At 38.0% G+C, this 21695-nt stretch overlaps 1 protein-coding gene across 4 annotated transcripts in view; it reads right to left on the minus strand.

Annotated features, from left to right (window-relative positions):
- Positions 1 to 21695, minus strand: part of klhl13 (kelch-like family member 13) — a 49444-nt gene that overhangs the window by 12227 nt on the left and 15522 nt on the right. For 2 of the 4 annotated variants that reach the window (XM_047379405.1, XM_047379404.1), the window contains 4 exons: positions 17070 to 17141; positions 10942 to 11083; positions 10100 to 10232; positions 964 to 1160 (listed from right to left, as the gene is read on the minus strand). In XM_047379405.1, the coding sequence (XP_047235361.1) occupies positions 964 to 1160; positions 10100 to 10232; positions 10942 to 11083; positions 17070 to 17141 (544 nt within the window). The remainder of the gene's footprint in view (positions 1 to 963; positions 1161 to 10099; positions 10233 to 10941; positions 11084 to 17069; positions 17142 to 21695) is intronic. The other 2 variants (XM_047379408.1, XM_047379406.1) reach the window with 1 other exon arrangement.

A 21695-nucleotide genomic window follows, 5' to 3' on the forward strand; every position in this document is an offset into this window, starting at 1 on the left:
TCAGAACATTAGTAAACAAACAGCATCATAAAGACCAAGCCACACAGCAGACAGCTCAGGGAGAACGTTGTGGTGAAGTTTAAAGCAGGGTGTGGTATTTAAACAGTATCCCAAGCTTTAAACATCTCATGGAGTATTGTTCAATCCATCACCTAACAGTGAAACATGGTGGTGGCAGCATTATGCAGTGGAGATCCTTTTCTTCATCGAGCACAGGGCAGCCAGTTGGAGTTAAAGGAAGATGGATGGAGCTAAATAAACAGGGCATTCCTGGAACAAAACCTGTTGGAGGCAGCAACCTGGGTGGAAGGTCACCTTACAAAAGGGCAACAATCCTTAGCATATAGCAAGAGCTACAATTTCAAATTCATGTGACAATGGCCTAGTCAAAGTCCAGACATAAATCTAAATAAAGACATGTGGCAAAATGTGATTGTCAATGTGACAAAAATCCATTTCTGGATGTAAAGAGCTGGTACAAATATTCCCCAGACAACTTACAGCTGTAAATCTAGCAAAAATAAAAAACAGTGGCCAAACAGAGTACTGCCTCAGGAGGGAGTGCTACACTTTACGAAACTTTTTAAAACCGTGTTTCATTTTCCTTCCATTCACAATAAACATTACTACCTGACATTACTATCACTATAAATCTAGGTTGAATACACTGACGTTGGTAGGGGTGACGAGACAAAATGGTGAAAAGTATCAAGACGTATAAATACTTTTGCAAGGTATTGTACTTACACTTTTTAAATAGCCTGTGGTTAGTCACCAACGCATTCTTCAGTATTCATTCCCATTTTCATGGCTTCCATACAGTCCCTAACTTTATATATTGACTACAAATTCAAAACACTTTTCAAAATAAGCTCCCAAAGCTCTTTACGGCAGTGCTCTCTAAAGTTATTAGCAACAAGCTCTAAGTTTTTACATGCAGCTGCTCCTTTGTCATCTCCTTACCCCAGAAATGAGAAAAACTTTGCAGAAGTCCAACACAGGAAGTATTTGTAAGAAACTGGCCGCCTCAAGTGTGTCTTGCAGATTCTCCATGTTGAGTGACAACTTTGCTGTGTAGATAAAGTCGATGATCTTCTTGAGGCCTATTCGGTTTACTCCATGAAGCTTGATGCACATTAAGTCCTGTTCTTTCATTCCACCTGCATCAGGGGAGAGTGGGAGAAAAATAACAAAACAAAAGAAAACAACTTATGATTACATGTGGTTCGACTCATAATTAGAGATCAGAGACACCTCAATCCAAGCAGATTTTCAACACACACATACTAAGACAAGCTCTTTTAATTATAGATTTTTGTCATCATAGATCCTAAATCCTCTACCCAGGAGTGTATGGGTAAGTAGCACGATGCAGCAGGTGAAATAAGCATCAAACACATCCACAGTTTTCTCAATTTAAACATTTCTGATTGGGGCGTAGCCATGAAATTCTGACAGGATGTCAGCAGCAAGTTAGCCATGAAATGAAGTTATGAGTAAAAAACTGGAATGACACAGGTAATAAGTAGAAAATACTTAATCATGAAGAAAATGCTGTGCAAAAAGCCATAGAAATCCAAAATAACCCGTAGAAATTGATCAGTGTGTAGGAAACATTCCTGCTGCAATGTGCTAATTAATATTATCTGGTTTAATATTAACTGATGGTCCATAAAAGGTTTCTCACTGCCAAAGTACTGCACAGAGTGGTACAATTAGTAAAAGCAAAAGAGATCTTCACATAAAATTTCTACTGTTGCAAAACCTACTAATGGACCTGCACTTGGAAACTTCTGAATATTCCAGTGAGCGGCGCTGGAGCCGTAATTGTGAAATGGAAAGATCCTCATTTTACCATAAAGGACCCCCAGAACCGTCAATATTCGAAGACAGTTTGTGTGGAAAAATGTCTCAAAATCTTTCCTGAACAATATGTGTGACCAGTTTCTGTTGATTTCTTTGCATGTGTGAATGACTTGTGTTGTTGCAAACATCTAGTGATGATTTTATATCAAAGGCCTCAATGGAAATACAAATATTTAAACTGGTCTTTCAAAGCATGACAATTTTAGATCTCCATCACTCAACTTGGCCTTGCCCCCCGACAAATTATGACAACATAATAAAACTTCAGAACTTCTGTTATAGTTTGGGTTTTGGTGTGTTGTCCCAAATTTACATCTGCCCCACCATGTGACCACCTCACTGGCCCATCAAAATCTCAAACCTAAATAAATAACAGTTTCTTCAATTCTAGAATATGAACTAATCTAAATTATTATGGTGGTGAAAAGCTATAATTGGGAAATATAATTTAAAGAGCAAACTGAAATATCCAATCAAAATATGTTTTACTTAAATGTTTATATCTGAAATTGAGTACAGCTTTAATGTAAAATCAAAAATGACCTGATACAATGTATGGCTTGGCAGAGAAGCTACTATAGACAACAGTGAGATCTGCATAAGGAAAAGACTTAAAATATTACATTCGTACTCCATTGCTTTTTACAGATAGTGTGAGAAACTAATCGTAAGTGCCCTTAAGGTGCGGACAGCAAGCAGATAAAATATTGTATTCAGACATTTTATTACATTATCATTAACCATCTGGGACTTTATAATCAAGCACCAAATGGTGAGCTTCAGACTGTTTAATCATTTGAGAAAGCGATAGTGACCCCCTATTTCAATGTGGTTCCTGACAAGCAGCACGAACAAAGGGTCTGTGTTGCTAAGAAGATTGGATTTATCCTTAGTGTTCCCTGAAGCTTTAAAGATAAGTAAATTAGACTGCAGAGTAGAGCAGCACAATATATCTAACCCAGTAGTCATCTCAATATATGCAATATCACAATTGCAAAAAATGCTTGGGTGCAATATTTCGGTGGTTATATTAATATCAGGTGCGATGCATTTAATTCTGCTTGACTTTCACTGTCTTTTATGCCCAAATCTGATCAATTTGAGCAAGTGCTTAAGGTGGGTGGCGTGGACATGGTGACGAAAAGAAACAAATCTGAGGAGATGGTGCGAGTTTCATGCAATCTTTATTGTTATTGCAATATTACTGTTTAATATTGCAATGTCAGATTTCTCCAGCGTTTTTCAGCCCTACAGCAGAGTTCTCTGTGGATCAGACTTTTCCTTGGTAACGCAGCTTGAAGTTTTGCCACCACCCACAAATGTGTGAAGCTATACAGACACATATAGATCAAGCTATAGAAGGTATACATAGATATGGAACCAGCGCAACACGCTTCAATTCAGGCAAGGTAGAGAGAACAGAAGGCTGCAGATCCCCACATAATGTTACATGAGGGGCACCGCTCTGTGTTGGGTTTACTTGTTGACTAAATACTAAAAGTAAACAGAAATATGTACAAATAAGCAAATGAAAAGATGACTGAAGTAAATCAGAAGACATGTATTGCTATATAAGGGCTCTCGTTGTTTTGAGTCACTGATTCCTGTACACTGAATAGCTCAAGTACTTTTTGGATTTCTTCTTTAGAAAACGTGCACAAATGAATAGCTGACTTCTTCAAGGGATAGTTTGGATTTTGTTCTTTTTTATTACAAGAATTTAATCATAACCCAAACTGAAAACTTTCATATCCGTGGGATAATTCAATTCAATTCAGTTTATTTATATAGTGCCAATTGATAACACATGTTGTCTCAAGGCACTTCACAAAAGTCAGATACATACATTCCAATTAATCCTAACCATTGAACAGTGCAGTCGGAGTTAGCTTTTTATTCAAATTGGATAAAACGTTTTTCTATCTAAGGAAACCCAGCCAAATGCATCCAGTCAGTGACCTGTAGCATTCACTCCTCCTGGATGAGCATGTAGAGACAGTGGACAGTCACTGGCGTTGACTTTGCAGCAATCCCTCATACTGAGCATGCATGTAGCGACAGTGGAGAGGAAAAACTCCCTTTTAACAGGAAGAAACCTCCAGCGGAACCAGGTTCAGTGTGAGCGGCCATCTGCCAAGACCGACTAGGGGTTTGAGAGAACAGAGCAGAGACACAAAGAGAACAAAGAAGCACTGATCCAGGAGTACTTTCTATGGGCAGAAAAAGTAAATGTTAGTGGATGTAGCTCCTTTAGTCGTTTCACCTAGAAAGAAAGAACAGATAAACTCTGATCCAGTTTTCAAGGTTAGAGTCTGAAAGAGAGAACATATAGTTAGTCACAGTAGAAGCTCAGTCAGTAGCCATGTCTAGGAGAGAGAAAGGGTTAAACACTAAAAGACAGGGCCATGTGGATCATCGGTAGAGGGTGAGCATTAAGTTGTTGTCAGCAGAAGCTTGGACGATGCCCCTCTCCAGAAAGGTGTCACAGGTAGATACAGAGTCAAGCCAGGTGTAGCTTCTAGGAAGAGAAAAGAGAGAACAAGGTAAAAAGATGAAATAACAGCAAATAATGCAAAATTGGAGAGTAGTGTGAGAATGTAGCAAAGAGGACTGCTGGAGGACCACTTTCACTAAGTGGTCCTCCAGCAGTCTAAGCCTATAGCAGCATAACTACAGAGATAGCTCAGGATAACCTAAGCCACTCTAACTATAAGCTTTATCAAAAAGGAAAGTTTTAAGCCTAGCCTTAAAAGTAGACAGGGTGTCTGCCTCACGGACTAAAACTGGAAGCTGGTTCCACAGGAGAGGAGCCTGATAACTAAAGGACCTGCCTCCCATTCTACTTCTAGAGACTCTAGGAACCACCAGTAAACCTGCAGTCTGAGAACGAAGTGCCCTGTTAGGAACATATGGAACAATCAGATCTCTGATGTATGATGGAGCTAGATCATTAAGGGCTTTATATGTGAGGAGGAGAATTTTAAATTCTATTCTGGATTTAACTGGGAGTCAATGAAGGGAAGCTAAAGTATGGGAAATATGATCTCTCTTTTTAATTTTCTTCAGAACTCTTGTTGCAGCATTTTGAATCAGCTGAAGGCTTTTAACTGCATTTTGTGGACATCCTGATAGTAACGAATTACAATTGTCCAGCCTTGATTTAACAAATGCATGGACTGGTTTTTCAGTGTCACTCCTGGATAGGATATTTCTAATTTTGGCAATGTTCCGGAGGTGAAAGAAGCAAATCCTAGAAACCTGTTTAATATGGGATTTAAATGACATGTCCTGGTCAAAAATAACACCAAGGTTTTTTACTTTATTACTGGAGGTCAATTTAATGCCATCCAGGTTAAGTGATTGACTTAAATAGAGTACAAAACAACAGCATACAGATGTTGTAAATGCACCTTTTTATTTATATATGTGTATATTGTACATTGTAAATATGTATATTCTGTAATGCAAAAACAAAACCAAAGAGCAAAGTGTACCGGAGTCAAATTCCTTGTTTGTATGTACAAACTTGGCAATAAAGCCGATTCTGATTCTGACTAAGCAGTTTCTTTTTTAAAGACTCCGGTCCAAAAACGTCAACTTCTGTATTGTCTGAATTTAGAAGCAGAAAATCTAAAGTCATCCCAGTTTTTATATCTTCAAGACATGCTTGTAGTCTATCTAACAGGTTGGGCACATCAAGATTTATGGATAATTAAGGCTGAGTATCATCAGCATAACAGTGAAAATTTATCCCATGCTGCCTGATAATTTTACCTATTGGAAGCATATACAGTTCCTTCTCAAAATATTAGCATATTGTGATAAAGTTCATTATTTTCCATAATGTAATGATGGAAATTTAACATTCATATATTTTAGATTCATTGCACACTAACTGAAATATTTCAGGTCTTTTATTGTCTTAATACGGATGATTTTGGCATACAGCTCATGAAAACCCAAAATTCCTATCTCACAAAATTAGCATATCATTAAAAGGGTCTCTAAACGAGCTATGAACCTAATCATCTGAATCAACGAGTTAACTCTAAACACCTGCAAAAGATTCCTGAGGCCTTTAAAACTCCCAGCCTGGTTCATCACTCAAAACCCCAATCATGGGTAAGACTGCCGACCTGACTGCTGTCCAGAAGGCCACTATTGACACCCTCAAGCAAGAGGGTAAGACACAGAAAGAAATTTCTGAACGAATAGGCTGTTCCCAGAGTGCTGTATCAAGGCACCTCAGTGGGAAGTCTGTGGGAAGGAAAACGTGTGGCAGAAAACGCTGCACAATGAGAAGAGGTGACCGGACCCTGAGGAAGATTGTGGAGAAGGGCCGATTCCAGACCTTGGGGGACCTGCAGAAAAAGTGGACTGAGTCTGGAGTAGAAACATCCAGAGCCACCGTGCACAGGCGTGTGCAGGAAATGGGCTACGGGTGCCGCATTCCCCAGACCTGGGCTACAGAGAAGCAGCACTGGACTGTTGCTCAGTGGTCCAAAGTACTTTTTTCGGATGAAAGCAAATTCTGCATGTCATCCGGAAATCAAGGTGCCAGAGTCTGGAGGAAGACTAGGGAGAAGGAAATGCCAAAATGCCAGAAGTCCAGTGTCAAGTACCCACAGTCAGTGATGGTCTGGGGTGCCGTGTCAGCTGCTGGTGTTGGTCCACTGTGTTTTATCAAGGGCAGGGTCATCTGCTGAAAAGCTTTATGGAGATGAAGATGTCATTTTCCAGCACGACCTGGCACCTTCTCACAGTGCCAAAACCACTGGTAAATGGTTTACTGACCATGGTATCACTGTGCTCAATTGGCTTGCCAACTCTCCTGACCTGAACCCCTTAGAGAATCTGTGGGATATTGTGAAGAGAACGTTGAGAGACTCAAGACCCAACACTCTGGATGAGCTAAAGGCCGCTTTCGAAGCATCCTGGGCCTCCATAAGACCTCAACAGTGCCACAGGCTGATTGCCTCCATGCCACGCCACATTGAAGCGGTCATTTCTGCCAAAGGATTCCTGACCAAGTATTGAGTGCATAACTGTACATGATTATTTGAAGGTTGACGTTTTTTGTATTAAAAACACTTTTCTTTTATGGATCGGATGAAATATGCTAATTTTGTGAGATAGGAATTTTGGGTTTTCATGAGCTGTATGCCACAATCATCCGTATTAAGACAATAAAAGACCTGAAATATTTCAGTTAGTGTGCAATGAATCTAAAATATATGAATGTTAAATTTCCATCATTACATTATGGAAAATAATGAACTTTATCACAATATGCTAATATTTTGAGAAGGACCTGTATATAGTAAAGAGAATTGGCCCAAGTACTGAACCCTGTGGTACTCCACAATTAACCCTGAAGTTTAAAGATTTATCATTTACATGAACAAAGTGGAATCTGTCAAACAGATGAGATTTAAACCAGCCTAGCACTGTTCCCCTGATCCTTACAGCATATTCTAGCCTTTCTAAGAGAATATTGTGATCGACTGTATCAAATGCAGCACTGAGATCTAACAGGACAAGAACAGACACAAGTCCATTATCTGAGGCCATAAGAATATCATTAGTGACTTTCAGCAAAGCTGTTTCAGTGCTATGATGAGCTCTGAAGCCTGACTGAAACTCTTCAAACAGGTCATTGCTGTGTAAATGCTCACACATTTCATTAGCAACTATTTTCTCAAGAATTTTAGATAAGAATGGAAGATTGGATATAGGTCTGTAATTTTTCAAGTCATCTCGATCATGCGAAGGTTTCTTAAGTAAAGGTTTAATTACAGCTACCTTAAAACTTGTGTTACATATCCATTTACTAAAGATAGATTAATCATATCTAAAATGGGACTGGTAATCAGAGGGAACACTTCCTTAAATAATATGGTTGGGATTGGGTCTAACATACAAGTTGAAGGTTTAGATGAAGCTAATATTTCTGATAACTCAGGAAGCTCCACAGGATCAAAACAGTCCAAACACAGATCAGGTTCTACAGTTACGTCCAGTGTTGTCTCACTTGCTGAGGATGAAGTAATCATCTTTGGGAGTATGTCAATGATTTTATTTTTAATAGAATCAGTTTTGTTTAAGAAGAATCCTATAAAGTCATGACTGCTGAGAGCTAAGGGAATGGATGGCTCAACAGAGCTATGCTTCTGTGTAAGTTTAGCAACTGTACTAAAGAGAAACCTAGGATTATTCCTATTCTCTTCTATTAATGATGAGAAATAAGCTGTTCTGGCTTGGTGAAGTGTCTTTTTATACAACAGTAGGCTATTTTTCCAGATTAAGTAGGAATCCTCTAGGTGTGTAGAGCGCCATTTTCTCTCCAATTTTCTAACATTGTGCTTTAAAGTACACAGCTCTGAATTAAACCAGGGAGCTAGCCTCCTATGAATGATTACTTTCTTTTTCAAAGGGGCTGCATTGTCTAATGCATCACGCAATGATGAAGTAACACTATAAACAAGAGAATCAATTTGTGAAGGGGAAGAAACAAAATTATTGCCCTCCACTGTGCTTTTCTGTGATAATGAGGAAATCAAAAGTGGAACAGATTCTTTAAAGGTTGTTACAGCATTGTCTGATAATGATCTACTATAATGAAATTTTCTTTCAGCTGTGGAGTACTCGGTTAAATTAAACTCAAAGGTTTTAAAAAAATGGTCAGACAGGACAGGGTTATGAGAAATATTATGTCTTTACACTCAATGCCATATGTCAGCACTAGGTCCAGAGAATGAAGACAAATGTGGGTAGGTTTGTTAATGTTTTGAGCAAAGCCAATTGAGTCTAAGATAGCATTAAAGGCTATATTTAGTCTATCACTTTCAGCGTCAACATGAATGTTAAAACCCCCCACTACAATAACCTTATCTGTATTTAACACTAAAATCAGATAAAAGGTCTGAAAACTGATCTAAAAATTGAGAGTAAGGGCCTGGTGGACGGTACAAAACAACAAACAGAAGTGGTTTTAGTGCTTTGCAATTTGGATGAGGAAAACTAAGGTTTAAATATTCAAAAGAGTTGTAGCTATTAATTGGTCTGGGACTAATCAATAGATCGGACTGAAAGATGGTTGCTACTCCTCCTCCTCGCCCAGTAGTTCGAGGAATGTGAAAATTTTAATAATTAGTAGGAGTTGACTCATTTATAGTAACATAATCCTCTTGCTGCAGCCAGGCAAAATAGGCAAAATAAATCAATCAGATTGTCACAAATCAGGTCATTAACTAGCAAAGTCTTTGAAGAGAGAGATCTTATGTTCAGTAAACCACATTTAATTGTTTTGTTTTTCTTTTTAGTCTGAGTCATGTTTATTTTTATGAGATTTTCATGATTTCCTCCTTTTAGATAATTTTTTAATCTATTCAATTTTGGCCGTGGGCGAGACACTGTCTTAATAGGTACAATGCTGGGGATTTCTCCAAAGTCCGTACTTGATGCAATCGGCTGGTTTTGCTTAAATAGAAATCTTTAACAGCTGAGCTTGACTGCTTTGTATTATAACTAGGATCAATTGCAAATGTGGTTACATACATCTGCAATGCATGCAACTGCCTTTGAATCCGTCAATATGATTGGACTGATATGATTGAATATTTATGTCTATAAATAGGAGCTGTCAGTCTTGTAAAGTGCATTGAGATGACATTTGTTGTGAACTGGCTGGCACTATATAAATAAACTGTATTTTATTGAATTGACTTATCTACAAACTTACTGCAAAATGATAGACAACATGGAAGGGAACTATTGCTGATATTTTCACAGAATCTCACACTGACAAATTCTAAACCATCCCTCTAATAAACCTTAGTGTGCACCCCTGCGAGCAACAACTTGTCTGCATTTCCATTGTTTACATTCATTTGTCAGTTTTTCCGGGTTTCATGCTCAGCTTGAATGCAGGCATTCCTGTCAGTCAGTGGTAAACCAAGAGTATGGTAGGCAACCAAAACACACTATGTGTTTAAAGGTTTTCAATGTTCCTATGTTGCTGAATTGTCTGCTAATAAGTAGAAAATAATACTAAAACCCAAACATATTTCTTTACTGTATGGAGGGAAAAAAAATCAATGCAAACTAATGACTAATACATAAAGAACATCAAAGAACCAAACATACATACATGAAGTGCACCTGTTTAATTTATGCTACGGCTGCCCTCTGATGAGCATATGCTCTGGTCAGAGAAAGGGTTTTGCACACCCACCTGTAAACATAGCTTTGAAGTAGTCAGAGGATGAGGCCATCATTGCACGGTGAACGGGGAAAGCTTCATCGCCGTCCCCAGCAACCAGCGTCACGTCACACAGCAAACCTTCTATTCTCAGCTGATCAAATCCCTGAATCCAAACGGGACGGAAGGTGAGAGTTATACGAGCAGGAAGTGTTTCTGGCTTCAGCTTAGGGGACCTAAATTAAGTGGCGGCTTTATATCCCCCCTCTTCCAGTGACTCCTCAGCTGGGTCAATAACAGACTAAGATCACGTGCTAACCAAAGCTCCTGCTGACAGAAATAAAATCACCATTTCTGTAGTCTCTACAGTTGAATTATTAACACTGCACGCATTTATGCAGACCTCATTTTTCTACCTACTATATCAAATAAATTAAGGGTTTTGGTAGTTTGTACAAATAGCCTGAAAAAAAACTGACAGTGTTAAAACAACACAAACAGCTATAATTGGTGGGTACATCTTTGCGGGATCAGGATGTAAGATAGGCTAGAAAAACAATGATCCCACATTTCTGTAAATATTTTATATATCTTTTCACTGAACAACACTGAATAGATGACACTTTGATAAAAAGTTAGTGTGCTGCTTGTACAAAAGTGTAAATGTGCTGCCCTCTCTAAATACCTCAACACACAGCCATAAATGTCTAAACTGCTGGCACAATAAGTGAGTATACCTCTTTGTTACTTATTTCTTAACAGCAAACCCTGCAGCATTAAGGCATACCCATAGGGTTAATAATGTAAAAGGGGGAACAAAAAACACTGATCACTAATCGGCACAACTTTTTTCATAAAGCAGTGTATGATCTCACCTGAAGAACCACAGAGCTGTGCGTATTGCTAGTGAAAAATCGAGTGTTTCCAGTCTTCGATGCCTGAAGGTGAGCAGGGATGCCCATTTCACCATAACCCAGAGCGACTTTCATGTGCGCGTCGTCGTCCTCCACGAGGGATCTGGAAAACAACAGAAAAAATAAGAGGGTTTTAAACTTTAAACTCTTAAAAAAAGTTGGAAAAAAAGGATTTCCTGGATTATAATAAAATATAATGCGACTCTTGACTGTAGAATAAACAGGTCCCGTTTTTTGATGCCTTCCATTCAAGTGTTTTCATCTCAACCTCCCCCTCAATCCATCAGTGTCCTTGGATGAGGCGATAAACTACAAAAAGCTTCTGATGAGTTACAAATTAAAACAAGCTGAACCTCGGATTTGTTCAGTTTAGCTCCCATCCTTAAAACTCCTTTCTGAGTGAAGAAAATTCAGTTCAAATCAAAAGCTGTTCTGAGAGATCCCCTTTCTCTGTCTATTAAACACTTCCACTCTGATGGAAAGGGTTCTGGCAAACCAAACACCCAGTTTCACAAGATAGAAAATGATGCAACCCGTTTGCCCAAGCCAACTGACTTCAACATTTATGGGACAGCACCCTGCATCACTGTCAGCGACACCAACCGAGGGAATTTGTCGTGGCAAAATGTTTTCCGGCTACGAATCTCTCCAGAGACCTGTAATATTTTTAGAAAAGACCCTAAAAAAAAAAGAAAAAAAAACAAGCTTTCTTTCTCGCAGCATTTGTTGGCCCAACGCTTGATTTCGACAGTTTTCTCCAACATTGGCAGAAACTCAAAACAAATGTAAAAGCCACTTTATTTTGCTCCATGACCAGAGGAAGCTCAGCATTATTTAATTTCCATAAGCGTCTTTCAAAACGGAACAGACTGGTTTACAGTGATGTGCGATATTACCTGTTTCAATCTTTGTATTTTTACTGGTTTTATTGGATACTATTTTTTAGAAATGAGCTAGATTCCAGGACCACGGTAAAAAGTAACTTTTAAAATAGCTAAACAAAATGTCCTTCGTAACACTCCTACTTTTTAAAGCATTTTTTAAACAGCTGCCACAGATTGCTGTAGCCACTGTAGTTTTTTTTTTTTTTATTGTTTATAGCTGTTTGGAGCATAGAGTAACGCCACGCTCCCAACAGAAGACTTCCGGACACTTCCTTAAGATGGGAAATTCTGGACATATTCCAAATTAGAAACTTCCCATGTAGAACATAATGATACTTAAAGGAAAGAAACTGGAAATTGGAAGCAATTCAATTTAATTAAACATCCAGACAAACTGTTTTGTCATGGCCAGACAAACAAGTGATATTTCCAAGTTAAATATTAAACAACAAACATCAAATATATTTACCCAATGATATGAAACTTTGCTTTATGTAGTCGACAGACTCAAGCTACACCAGTCTTGTGCTCCAGGTGCCCTCAGTAATCCAAGCTTCAATGAACCCGTTTATGTGGTGGAGAAATACGCAGTGCATGTAGGGGTTGTGGCCTCAACACCCCAGCAGTAAGGAAGTATGTTATGTGTACGTGACTGAGAAGTAGCACAGTAAAGTGTACCTGCATGAATCTGGTTGTTTTAGTCAGGATTGTGCTTATATTTAAATATCTATTTTCCTTAACTATATTTACAATCCCTTTTAAAAAGGTCAACCTTCATTTTTTCAGATCCTGGTTTATTCCTGTAGATTCCCATTAATGACCTTTAAATCCAAAGCAATGTTTCAACTTTAAAAAAGCCCCAAAGGTTGCATCCCTAAAATCAACTACTAAATTTGGCGGGTGTTTATTCTATATTCTTGCTTAAATCAATGGATGATAATAAAAATAAATATTGTATGTTTTTGTTTTTTTTAAAAGCTTCAACATCATGATATAAATCTTTGATCTTTAACTCTTAGAATCTCTGAGTTGTCTTGGTATATATTTTTTTGCAACATAGCAGTTTGATCCAGTGTTTAAGTACGTTATTTAACAAAAGCTGACTATGAAAGTATTTTATTCAGCAAGAAAAAAAAAGGAATTGTGAGAGGCGTAATGATAAACCTACCATACTGCTGTCTTTTCTGATTCAAGCTGAATACTAAGGAGTGATGAAGCGTTCTGTTTAGATAAACCACTCATCTGTTTTGTAGTGACTGGTTGGTATTGTGCCTTTGTTAAAGTCTCAGGGCGAGAATGAGACAAACCAAAGAAATTCAGAAAAAGATTTAAAACGGCTTTCCCATCCTGAGGTTCGGCATTGTAACAAAGCTGGCTGGTAAAAGGCCTTTCGGGTTAAAAGCAACAATATTGCAGTGTTTTTCATAATCCACATGACTGTGTAACTAAAAGCATGTAAAGGGATAAAGATACCAGTAGGACCTCGACATGTGATGAAACAAGGTGCAAAAAGTCTACCTGCTCGACAGAAAATAAATGTGTGAAAAATGTCACTCTGTGCCCAAGGGAAATACCCTCTCCATATACAGGTCCTTCTCAAAATATTAGCATATTGTGATAAAGTTCATTATTTTCCATAATGTCATGATGAAAATTTAACATTCATATATTTTAGATTCATTGCACACTAACTGAAATATTTCAGGTCTTTTATTGTCTTAATACAGATGATTTTGGCATACAGCTCATGAAAACCCAAAATTCCTATCTCACAAAATTAGCATATTTCATCCGACCAATAAAAGAAAAGTGTTTTTAATACAAAAAACGTCAACCTTCAAATAATCATGTACAGTTATGCACTCAATACTTGGTTGGGAATCCTTTTGCAGAAATGACTGCTTCAATGCGGCGTGGCATGGAGGCAATCAGCCTGTGGCACTGCAGAGGTCTTATGGAGGCCCAGGATGCTTCGATAGCGACCTTTAGCTCATCCAGAGTGTTGGGTCTTGAGTCTCTCAACGTTCTCTTCACAATATCCCACAGATTCTCTATGGGGTTCAGGTCAGGAGAGTTGGCAGGCCAATTGAGCACAGTGATACCATGGTCAGTAAACCATTTACCAGTGATTTTGGCACTGTGAGCAGGTGCCAGGTCGTGCTGAAAAATGAAATCTTCATCTCCATAAAGCTTTTCAGCAGATGGAAGCATGAAGTGCTCCAAAATCTCCTGATAGCTAGCTGCATTGACCCTGCCCTTGATAAAACACAGTGGACCAACACCAGCAGCTGACACGGCACCCCAGACCATCACTGACTGTGGGTACTTGACACTGGACTTCTGGCATTTTGGCATTTCCTTCTCCCCAGTCTTCCTCCAGACTCTGGCACCTTGATTTCTGAATGACATGCAGAATTTGCTTTCATCCGAAAAAAGTACTTTGGACCACTGAGCAACAGTCCAGTGCTGCTTCTCTGTAGCCCAGGTCAGGCGCTTCTGCCGCTGTTTCTGGTTCAAAAGTGGCTTGACCTGGGGAATGCGGCACCTGTAGCCCATTTCCTGCACACACCTGTGCACGGTGGCTCTGGATGTTTCTACTCCAGACTCAGTCCACTGCTTCCGCAGGTCCCCCAAGGTCTGGAATCGGCCCTTCTCCACAATCTTCCTCAGGGTCCGGTCACCTCTTCTCGTTGTGTAAAGTTTTCTGCCACACTTTTTCCTTCCCACAGACTTCCCACTGAGGTGCCTTGATACAGCACTCTGGGAACAGCCTATTCGTTCAGAAATTTCTTTCTGTGTCTTACCCTCTTGCTTGAGGGTGTCAATAGTGGCCTTCTGGACAGCAGTCAGGTCGGCAGTCTTACCCATGATTGGGGTTTTGAGTGATGAACCAGGCTGGGAGTTTTAAAGGCCTCAGGAATCTTTTGCAGGTGTTTAGAGTTAACTCGTTGATTCAGATGATTAGGTTCATAGTTCGTTTAGAGACCCTTTTAATGATATGCTAATTTTGTGAGATAGGAATTTTGGGTTTTCATGAGCTGTATGCCAAAATCATCCGTATTAAGACAATAAAAGACCTGAAATATTTCAGTTAGTGTGCAATGAATCTAAAATATATGAATGTTAAATTTTCATCATGACATTATGGAAAATAATGAACTTTATCACAATATGCTAATATTTTGAGAAGGACCTGTACACTACATACATTTTATACAGAAAATAATATAGACAATAAAACGAAGCGCATTTTGAACCGACAATTAATCTGTAGTAAAACCCAAACAAGTCAGCCTTTCCCATTTATGTTTTAGCAAAATAAAAAAATAAAGTATTTTAAAGCAGATTTTCAGCTAATTTAATAGCTAAAACACAGATTTGAGTTTTAATGACAGCAGGATGTGTATAAATAGTGAATGAAAACCAGGCTTAAATTATTACAACTATCCCCCAAGGAGCACATAGAGATAACAGATTAGTCAATGAATGTTGCACGGTGGTTTTAAAAAGTGTTTGATTGGCCTGGTTTTGATCAAATATTCTTCAGCACAAATGTCTGGCTCAGCAGGGTTTTAAATGCGAGTCTTCAAATGGGCCTATGAGCAGGCAGTGCTCGTCAGATGTAGAAGACTAATGCTTTTTGAATGGACTATTTATATAATGAAGCCTTTTAAAATCCTCGCCTGGCTGAGCAGTTGAGAGAGGGATTTTAAACACTGCTAGAACTTCCCTGTGCCTTTAAGAAATCGCCAGTAGATTTTAGATGCGAGGAGGGTTACTGTCAAAGCCATCAAGTTTATATTTACCGTTTCTTCAGTAGTTGAAATGTCAGAAAAGGACTAAATTTTTAACCTATTAAATCACCCACCCCTCACCACCCCACCAGCTGAGCCCTTCCTACTTATGTTGCTCCATCCTGCTGGTCAGCTGGCTGAAAGAAGGTTGCTACATCTTCACCACAAAGCAAAGACAAATTTAGCAGTTTGAAAATATTTCCTGCTGCAAAAACCACAGACAGTCTGAAAAACTCAAGGAGCGACCCAAATCACTAATATTATAGGAAAGCTACTTTAAAACTATACCACCTGAGCAAATGCCCTGACTAATTTAATTCTGTTAGTATCAGCTAGTTATTCAAGTCTTACTCTAAGAAAAGCAGAACGACAAAATCGGAAAATATTCGGTGAAATAAGCACTTGGAAACTACTACTAAATTTAGCTGGTGTTGGTTCAGTGGCAGATGCAGGTCTTTCAAGGAGGGGAAGCTCAATTTCAAGATCACTGATTCGCTCATTTTGCTGTCAATCTAATAGGGATTCATCCTCAGACAGATCATCCAATCATCATGCAGAAGCTGAGCATCCGGGCCAGCCGAGGCCAGCCCACTGCCCCATAAACCCCCAGAGACGCTGAGCGTCCGATGGGCGGGACAAAGCCCGTCATTTTTGCTTTGCTATTGAACTCACTGTTTAAAGCACTGTGAAGCTGCGGGAATGAGTGAGAGGAAAGCCGCGTCGTTACCTGTGATAAGAAGCTGATTCTGAACAAAAGTTGAGCGTGTTGTAGCACATATTTAGTCAATGACATGTACACACAACAATATATTTGATCACTTATTTTTAGACATTTTAGGGGAAGCTGAGCTTCCCTTGCAGTCTTAGAGCAATCACCACTGTGTTGGTTCTAAAATGTTGCTTAAGTTTATGCATCAAAATCAAAATAAATATAACTATACTAATCAACATCTATTATTTTAGCCGCTGCAGTAAAAACCATAAGAGGAGAATGTCATACTGGCAGTGTGGTAGTGAGAAATATGCTTTACATTTGCTATTATCTGCAAAGTAACATCAAACCAAACATTCTTGAACACTTAAGGCCAATAAATACATAAATTCACAGAAAATGCAAAGAAAAAAGAAGAAAAAAAAAGCACATAAAGATGCAAACTGTACCATCACAAGAGGTTAGGAAACTTAAAAAATATATATAATCTGACCACATGCACTGAAGGTCTGCTACAAACAAGATTACCAACACTTAAATATGGGACTGGTAAAAAGGTCATGTCGTACACGGAGATGATGGTGATTTACTAAGTCTAGCAGGAGTTTGTAAACAGCATTACAACTAAACACGGATGGTTTAAAACAGTAGTCACAACCACAGTGACACAGAGCACAGGCAATGTACTTGTACATTTACCCCGTCAGGTGGTAAGTCGGACAGGCAGCGAGGAGAGAGTGGGTTGTCCAAACCATAAAGGAGTGCTGGTGGCTGCCGGAACGAAAACAAGAGAGACAGAAGCTACAGCATCCAGCATAAATGTTCTGCTGTCCTTAGTAGGACACCAGGCCCCTTATGAAGGCTTGAAAGGCTTCAGCATTGCGTCTTATTGAGGCTCAACACTTGACATCATCAAAACGTTACAAAATGTGGATGAATTACCTTGCAAAAATACAACAAACTCAAACACGTTAATCCCCTTTAACATTATTGTTTAACCCCATCTAAAAGCAGAAATGTTGTGTTGTGTTGCAGCCAATAAAGCCAATAACCTAATACCTTTCAAATAGCAATAAGGTATTTTTTTTATTTATTATGGCAGTTAACATTTGACAATAGGTTATCACATTATTGGAGACTAGTTATAACATTTTCAATGTTTTGCACATAAAAAAAAAGTAACTGTGATAACTGTAGCCAATAATGTGATAAATATAAACAAGACTGCATTTCCTGAATATCAAAGATTTGTTTTGGTAGTTTTGTGCAAAATTAGGTTTGGTGGAGTCCATAATCATAATGACTCAAAAATACTTGACTTAATTTAAAAGGGTATCTGCTGCACAAACCATCTATTTAGAATACTGTTCATTGGATTACATATGAAAGTAATTTCATGTATGGATAAATGCCATTTAAACAATTACTTTGAAGTACACCTGGTAGTTAGATTGTTAGTGGAAAGAGGTAACATTCAGAAAGAGCAGAGTGGTTATGTGACCTAAATGTATTACACTGTTATTACAATTTTAAATGCTTTTGTTACACCAATAAAATAACTTATTATAATATTGGCAAAATGGTTACATTGCTGGCTGAAACATTACATGATTGTCAAATTATTACATTCTAAGTTATTATTACTACATTTACCAGCTCCTTGATGTGCCAAACACTAAACGTAAACTTAGAGGTGACCGTGCTTTCGTTGTGTCTGCTCCAAAGATGAGGAATGATCTTCCTTTGCATGTCAGACAAGCCTCGTCACTCTTTGAATTTATAAATATTCTTAAAATGCATTTATTTGCTAAAGCGTTTTGCACCTCATGAGAGGTTGGCTCTATTATACCATTTTTTATTTAAAACCTGTCTATTTTAAGTTGTCTGTTTTAATTGATCTGTTTTCTTTTGTTTTATGTTATTTTGTATATGTACAGCAGTTTATGTTAAAGTATTTCATAAATAAAGATGGTACGGTATTTAAAAACGATCAGAGTTATTACGTTATTGGCAGGTTTTACATTTATTGGTCATTATTACATTATTGGTTGCAACACTGTTGGTGAAAACAAAAAACTGTTGAGACAAACATTTTATAACTTTATTGTTCAATGATGAATTGAAGCAAATTCACACTTAACACAACGTGGATGGATTGAAGGATGGACTAATTAACAACAGAAAATACAAAAAATCCTACATTGTAGCACATAATGTGTCCTAGAGTTATGTCATAAGTGATATAACAGAAATATGGACAAATTAATCACTATTACAATCATTTTACCATTATTAAAAAAAAGGACTCAGCCTTAAGTTTAATTAAAACTAATCTAGTCTAGCCTTGCTATTACCTCAGTAGCTTCACTGGATATTTACTGCACTAATTCAATGTATTACGATTTACAAAAGAAAGTTTTTTACTTGGCGTTTCTGACAGTATAACTCTGCATTTAGCTAAACAAAAAAATTGAATTCCTGCAATTCTGATTGAAATACGAAGGCTGATCCACATCAGCCTATATGTAAAATATTTTCAGTGTTATAATGAAATTCAAAAGCTTGATTAAATCACCACAAGGTAGTTCTCTGACTAGCATTTGTTTTGCACGTTGCTATAACAATGCATTAAAGTGATTAAAGCCAGCTTTGTTCAAACTATGCTTTAAAAGTCAGACTGAAAAATCAATGCTACAGTGGTCATATTCATCGTTTTCTCATACCGTCCCTGGGCTGATTAGGGACAAACAAATATATATGGCTGGATGAAAACATAGCCTTGGGAACAGGTTCGTCCATGTTCATGTTAAAGATCTTTGGAGAGACAACCAAGGAAAGCTATTTTCTCCTGCCCAGTTTGATGGCAACTCTCCTAATTTGCTGTGTAGTATGAAGACATCTAAATTCATCACGAACCCATTGAGTTTGGTGTCAGTTTTCTATGTGCTCTGCTCAGAAAAGACCACAGGGTTGCTTCAGCACAGTTAAGGAAACATACAACCCAGCAGCAGAAATACATGAACAATGATTGAGTGGAAAACCTCTGAATTGAGAGTTATTGCAAGTTGAGCTGGGACAGAAATCCCTATTTGTCTCTAATTGGAGCAATGAAAGACGCCGATACTGAGAGTCCTTTCAATCACTGACCACACAAATGCAATAAAGCTACATGCTGAACAACGCCTGACCACGGAGAAACCCAGCAGCGCTGAAGGACAGTACACCATGATTCAATTGAATAAGGCTGTCTGCAGGTCACTGAGTATTTTTTGTCTGAAAAAAAGGCAGTTCTAGAAGCTGTGCAATGATGAAAAAACTATCTCAGATTATTGCATCTTACAAGCTAAACAATTGCCTGTAAAACGGTAGAACAGCACCAAAAATTTTAAAAATCTATTTCACAGAAATAAAAATAAAGTATAATCTATGGGGGAATTGTCTCCATTTATCCGTTCTAACTCGTAATGTCGTTTACTGTCTACTTAAATAATTGTGTCCCATGTGTGACACCTTTAGTTTGTTCAGCCCATTTCTCATGAATCAATAGCAATGATGAACTGTTCACCAATCACTGATGCCAAAACTTTAATAAAGACTTTTCAGGTTAAATCTTAACATGACTTCATGGTCGTTTGTATTTAGGGTGCCCAAATTCCTCCTTTTTCTGTTTTTATTTTGCTGAATTGAATACATTTACAAATTGAAACAATTAGTCTAGAGACAAAATACAGGTATTGTTTGCATTGTGCTCATTTTGTCTAAGGAAGACCGTCTTTGATCGCAAAATATTTCTTACACTCTTACAGTCTTAAAACATTACAAAGCACTGACAGTAACTTTATCTCAGTAGTGTCTGGGTGTACCTAATGCAACATTTTAATATAAACGTGAGGTTATTAAGCCAAACTCTTTTTATAAAATGTTTTTATTATGAGTAAAGCAGCAACCCTGTCATTAATTTCAAAGCGCAGCTGTTTTGAGAGAAACATGATAAAATAGTAGGATACACAGTGTAAAGCCAAATAAAAACAGGTTTTTATAAAACACAATCCATCATAATACTTTTTTCAAAAGAACATGTCTAGAAATAAGTACTGCTCTTCATCAAAAGATCTTGTAAACCATTAATTAGTGGAGAAGAAGTGGAGATTTACTTCAAACATTAAATCCAGAATCTGAGCAAAGAAGCAGGAGAAATGCAAAAGCCATAAAGAGATGAAAAATATCAGCAAAGCATAGCCTGTATTCAAAGGAGTGCAGGCACAGCTCTGCATACTAAAAGGAGCTTAATTTGTCACTCCACAAATAGGGATGCATGATTAGTAGCAGATCATGTTATAATCACATAGGTCAGCATCATTATAGTTTATTTCCATATTTAATTACCCCGAATGTTCTGGTAGGGCACACCTGTTATTATATGAGGCTGATTATGACCTCAGAATGTGCAGCTATGCAAGCTCCATACCAAAAAGGTCCCAGGCGTTAGTCTTTCATGAGAAAGGCTGGACAAAACTTTGCACCTCGGCCACAGGTTTCTGATTGGTCCATGTCTAATTTGTTTTGGGTTTTTTTCGCTAAATATTCTGTCAGAGGTCAAACAATTTCTGCTTTTCCAACTGTCCTACGAGTGCAACTATTCATTACAGAAATACAACTTCAAATCTGGGGTTTTTAAAAGACTTCTTGCCTCCTTATCCAAGTGCTCTGCCATTCAAATTAAAGCATGATGCATCAGATGTAACAGACCTGATATAAAAGAGTTTAACCTGTCTTCTGTAATGCATCTGCTTTTTAAGCAGTTATGAAAGATCCTGGTTGGTAAACCATTTTCTGTGAAAGCAAACTCCACTTGATCATATATAGCCTTTGGAGGTGATTGTGTGTGTGATGAGTATAGATATGACAGTTTCACCTGAGTAAACCCACTTGAGTCTGCCTGTACCTCCCCCTGGCCTTTCAATAAAAATAAAATAATCCCCCAGGCAGCGGTTGCCATTTCTGAGAAGTAGCCACAAATCAGCATGAATTCAATGTTTGCCTTAAAAGGGCAGGTGTATTAAAACCTCAAAAACTATTTTCCCCATCTGTGTGCATCTACAGTTGTGTTGTGTGAATGCACAGGGCAAGATTAACACAAATGAATATAAAACGAACAAAAAGTTCATTATGAAAAACAGCAGCAGACGTTTCTCACCAGAAGGCATCATTTAATGTTGGGTAGTCATGCAAACAAAAAAATAACTAAACCTTTATTTTATGTTTTACAATACACTGATTATTAGGCATGAAAACACAACTAATGCATTATGCGTGTTTGACAAC

Source organism: Girardinichthys multiradiatus, chromosome 11, assembly GCF_021462225.1.
Source record: "Girardinichthys multiradiatus isolate DD_20200921_A chromosome 11, DD_fGirMul_XY1, whole genome shotgun sequence".
Taxonomy (NCBI): Eukaryota; Metazoa; Chordata; class Actinopteri; order Cyprinodontiformes; family Goodeidae; genus Girardinichthys; species Girardinichthys multiradiatus.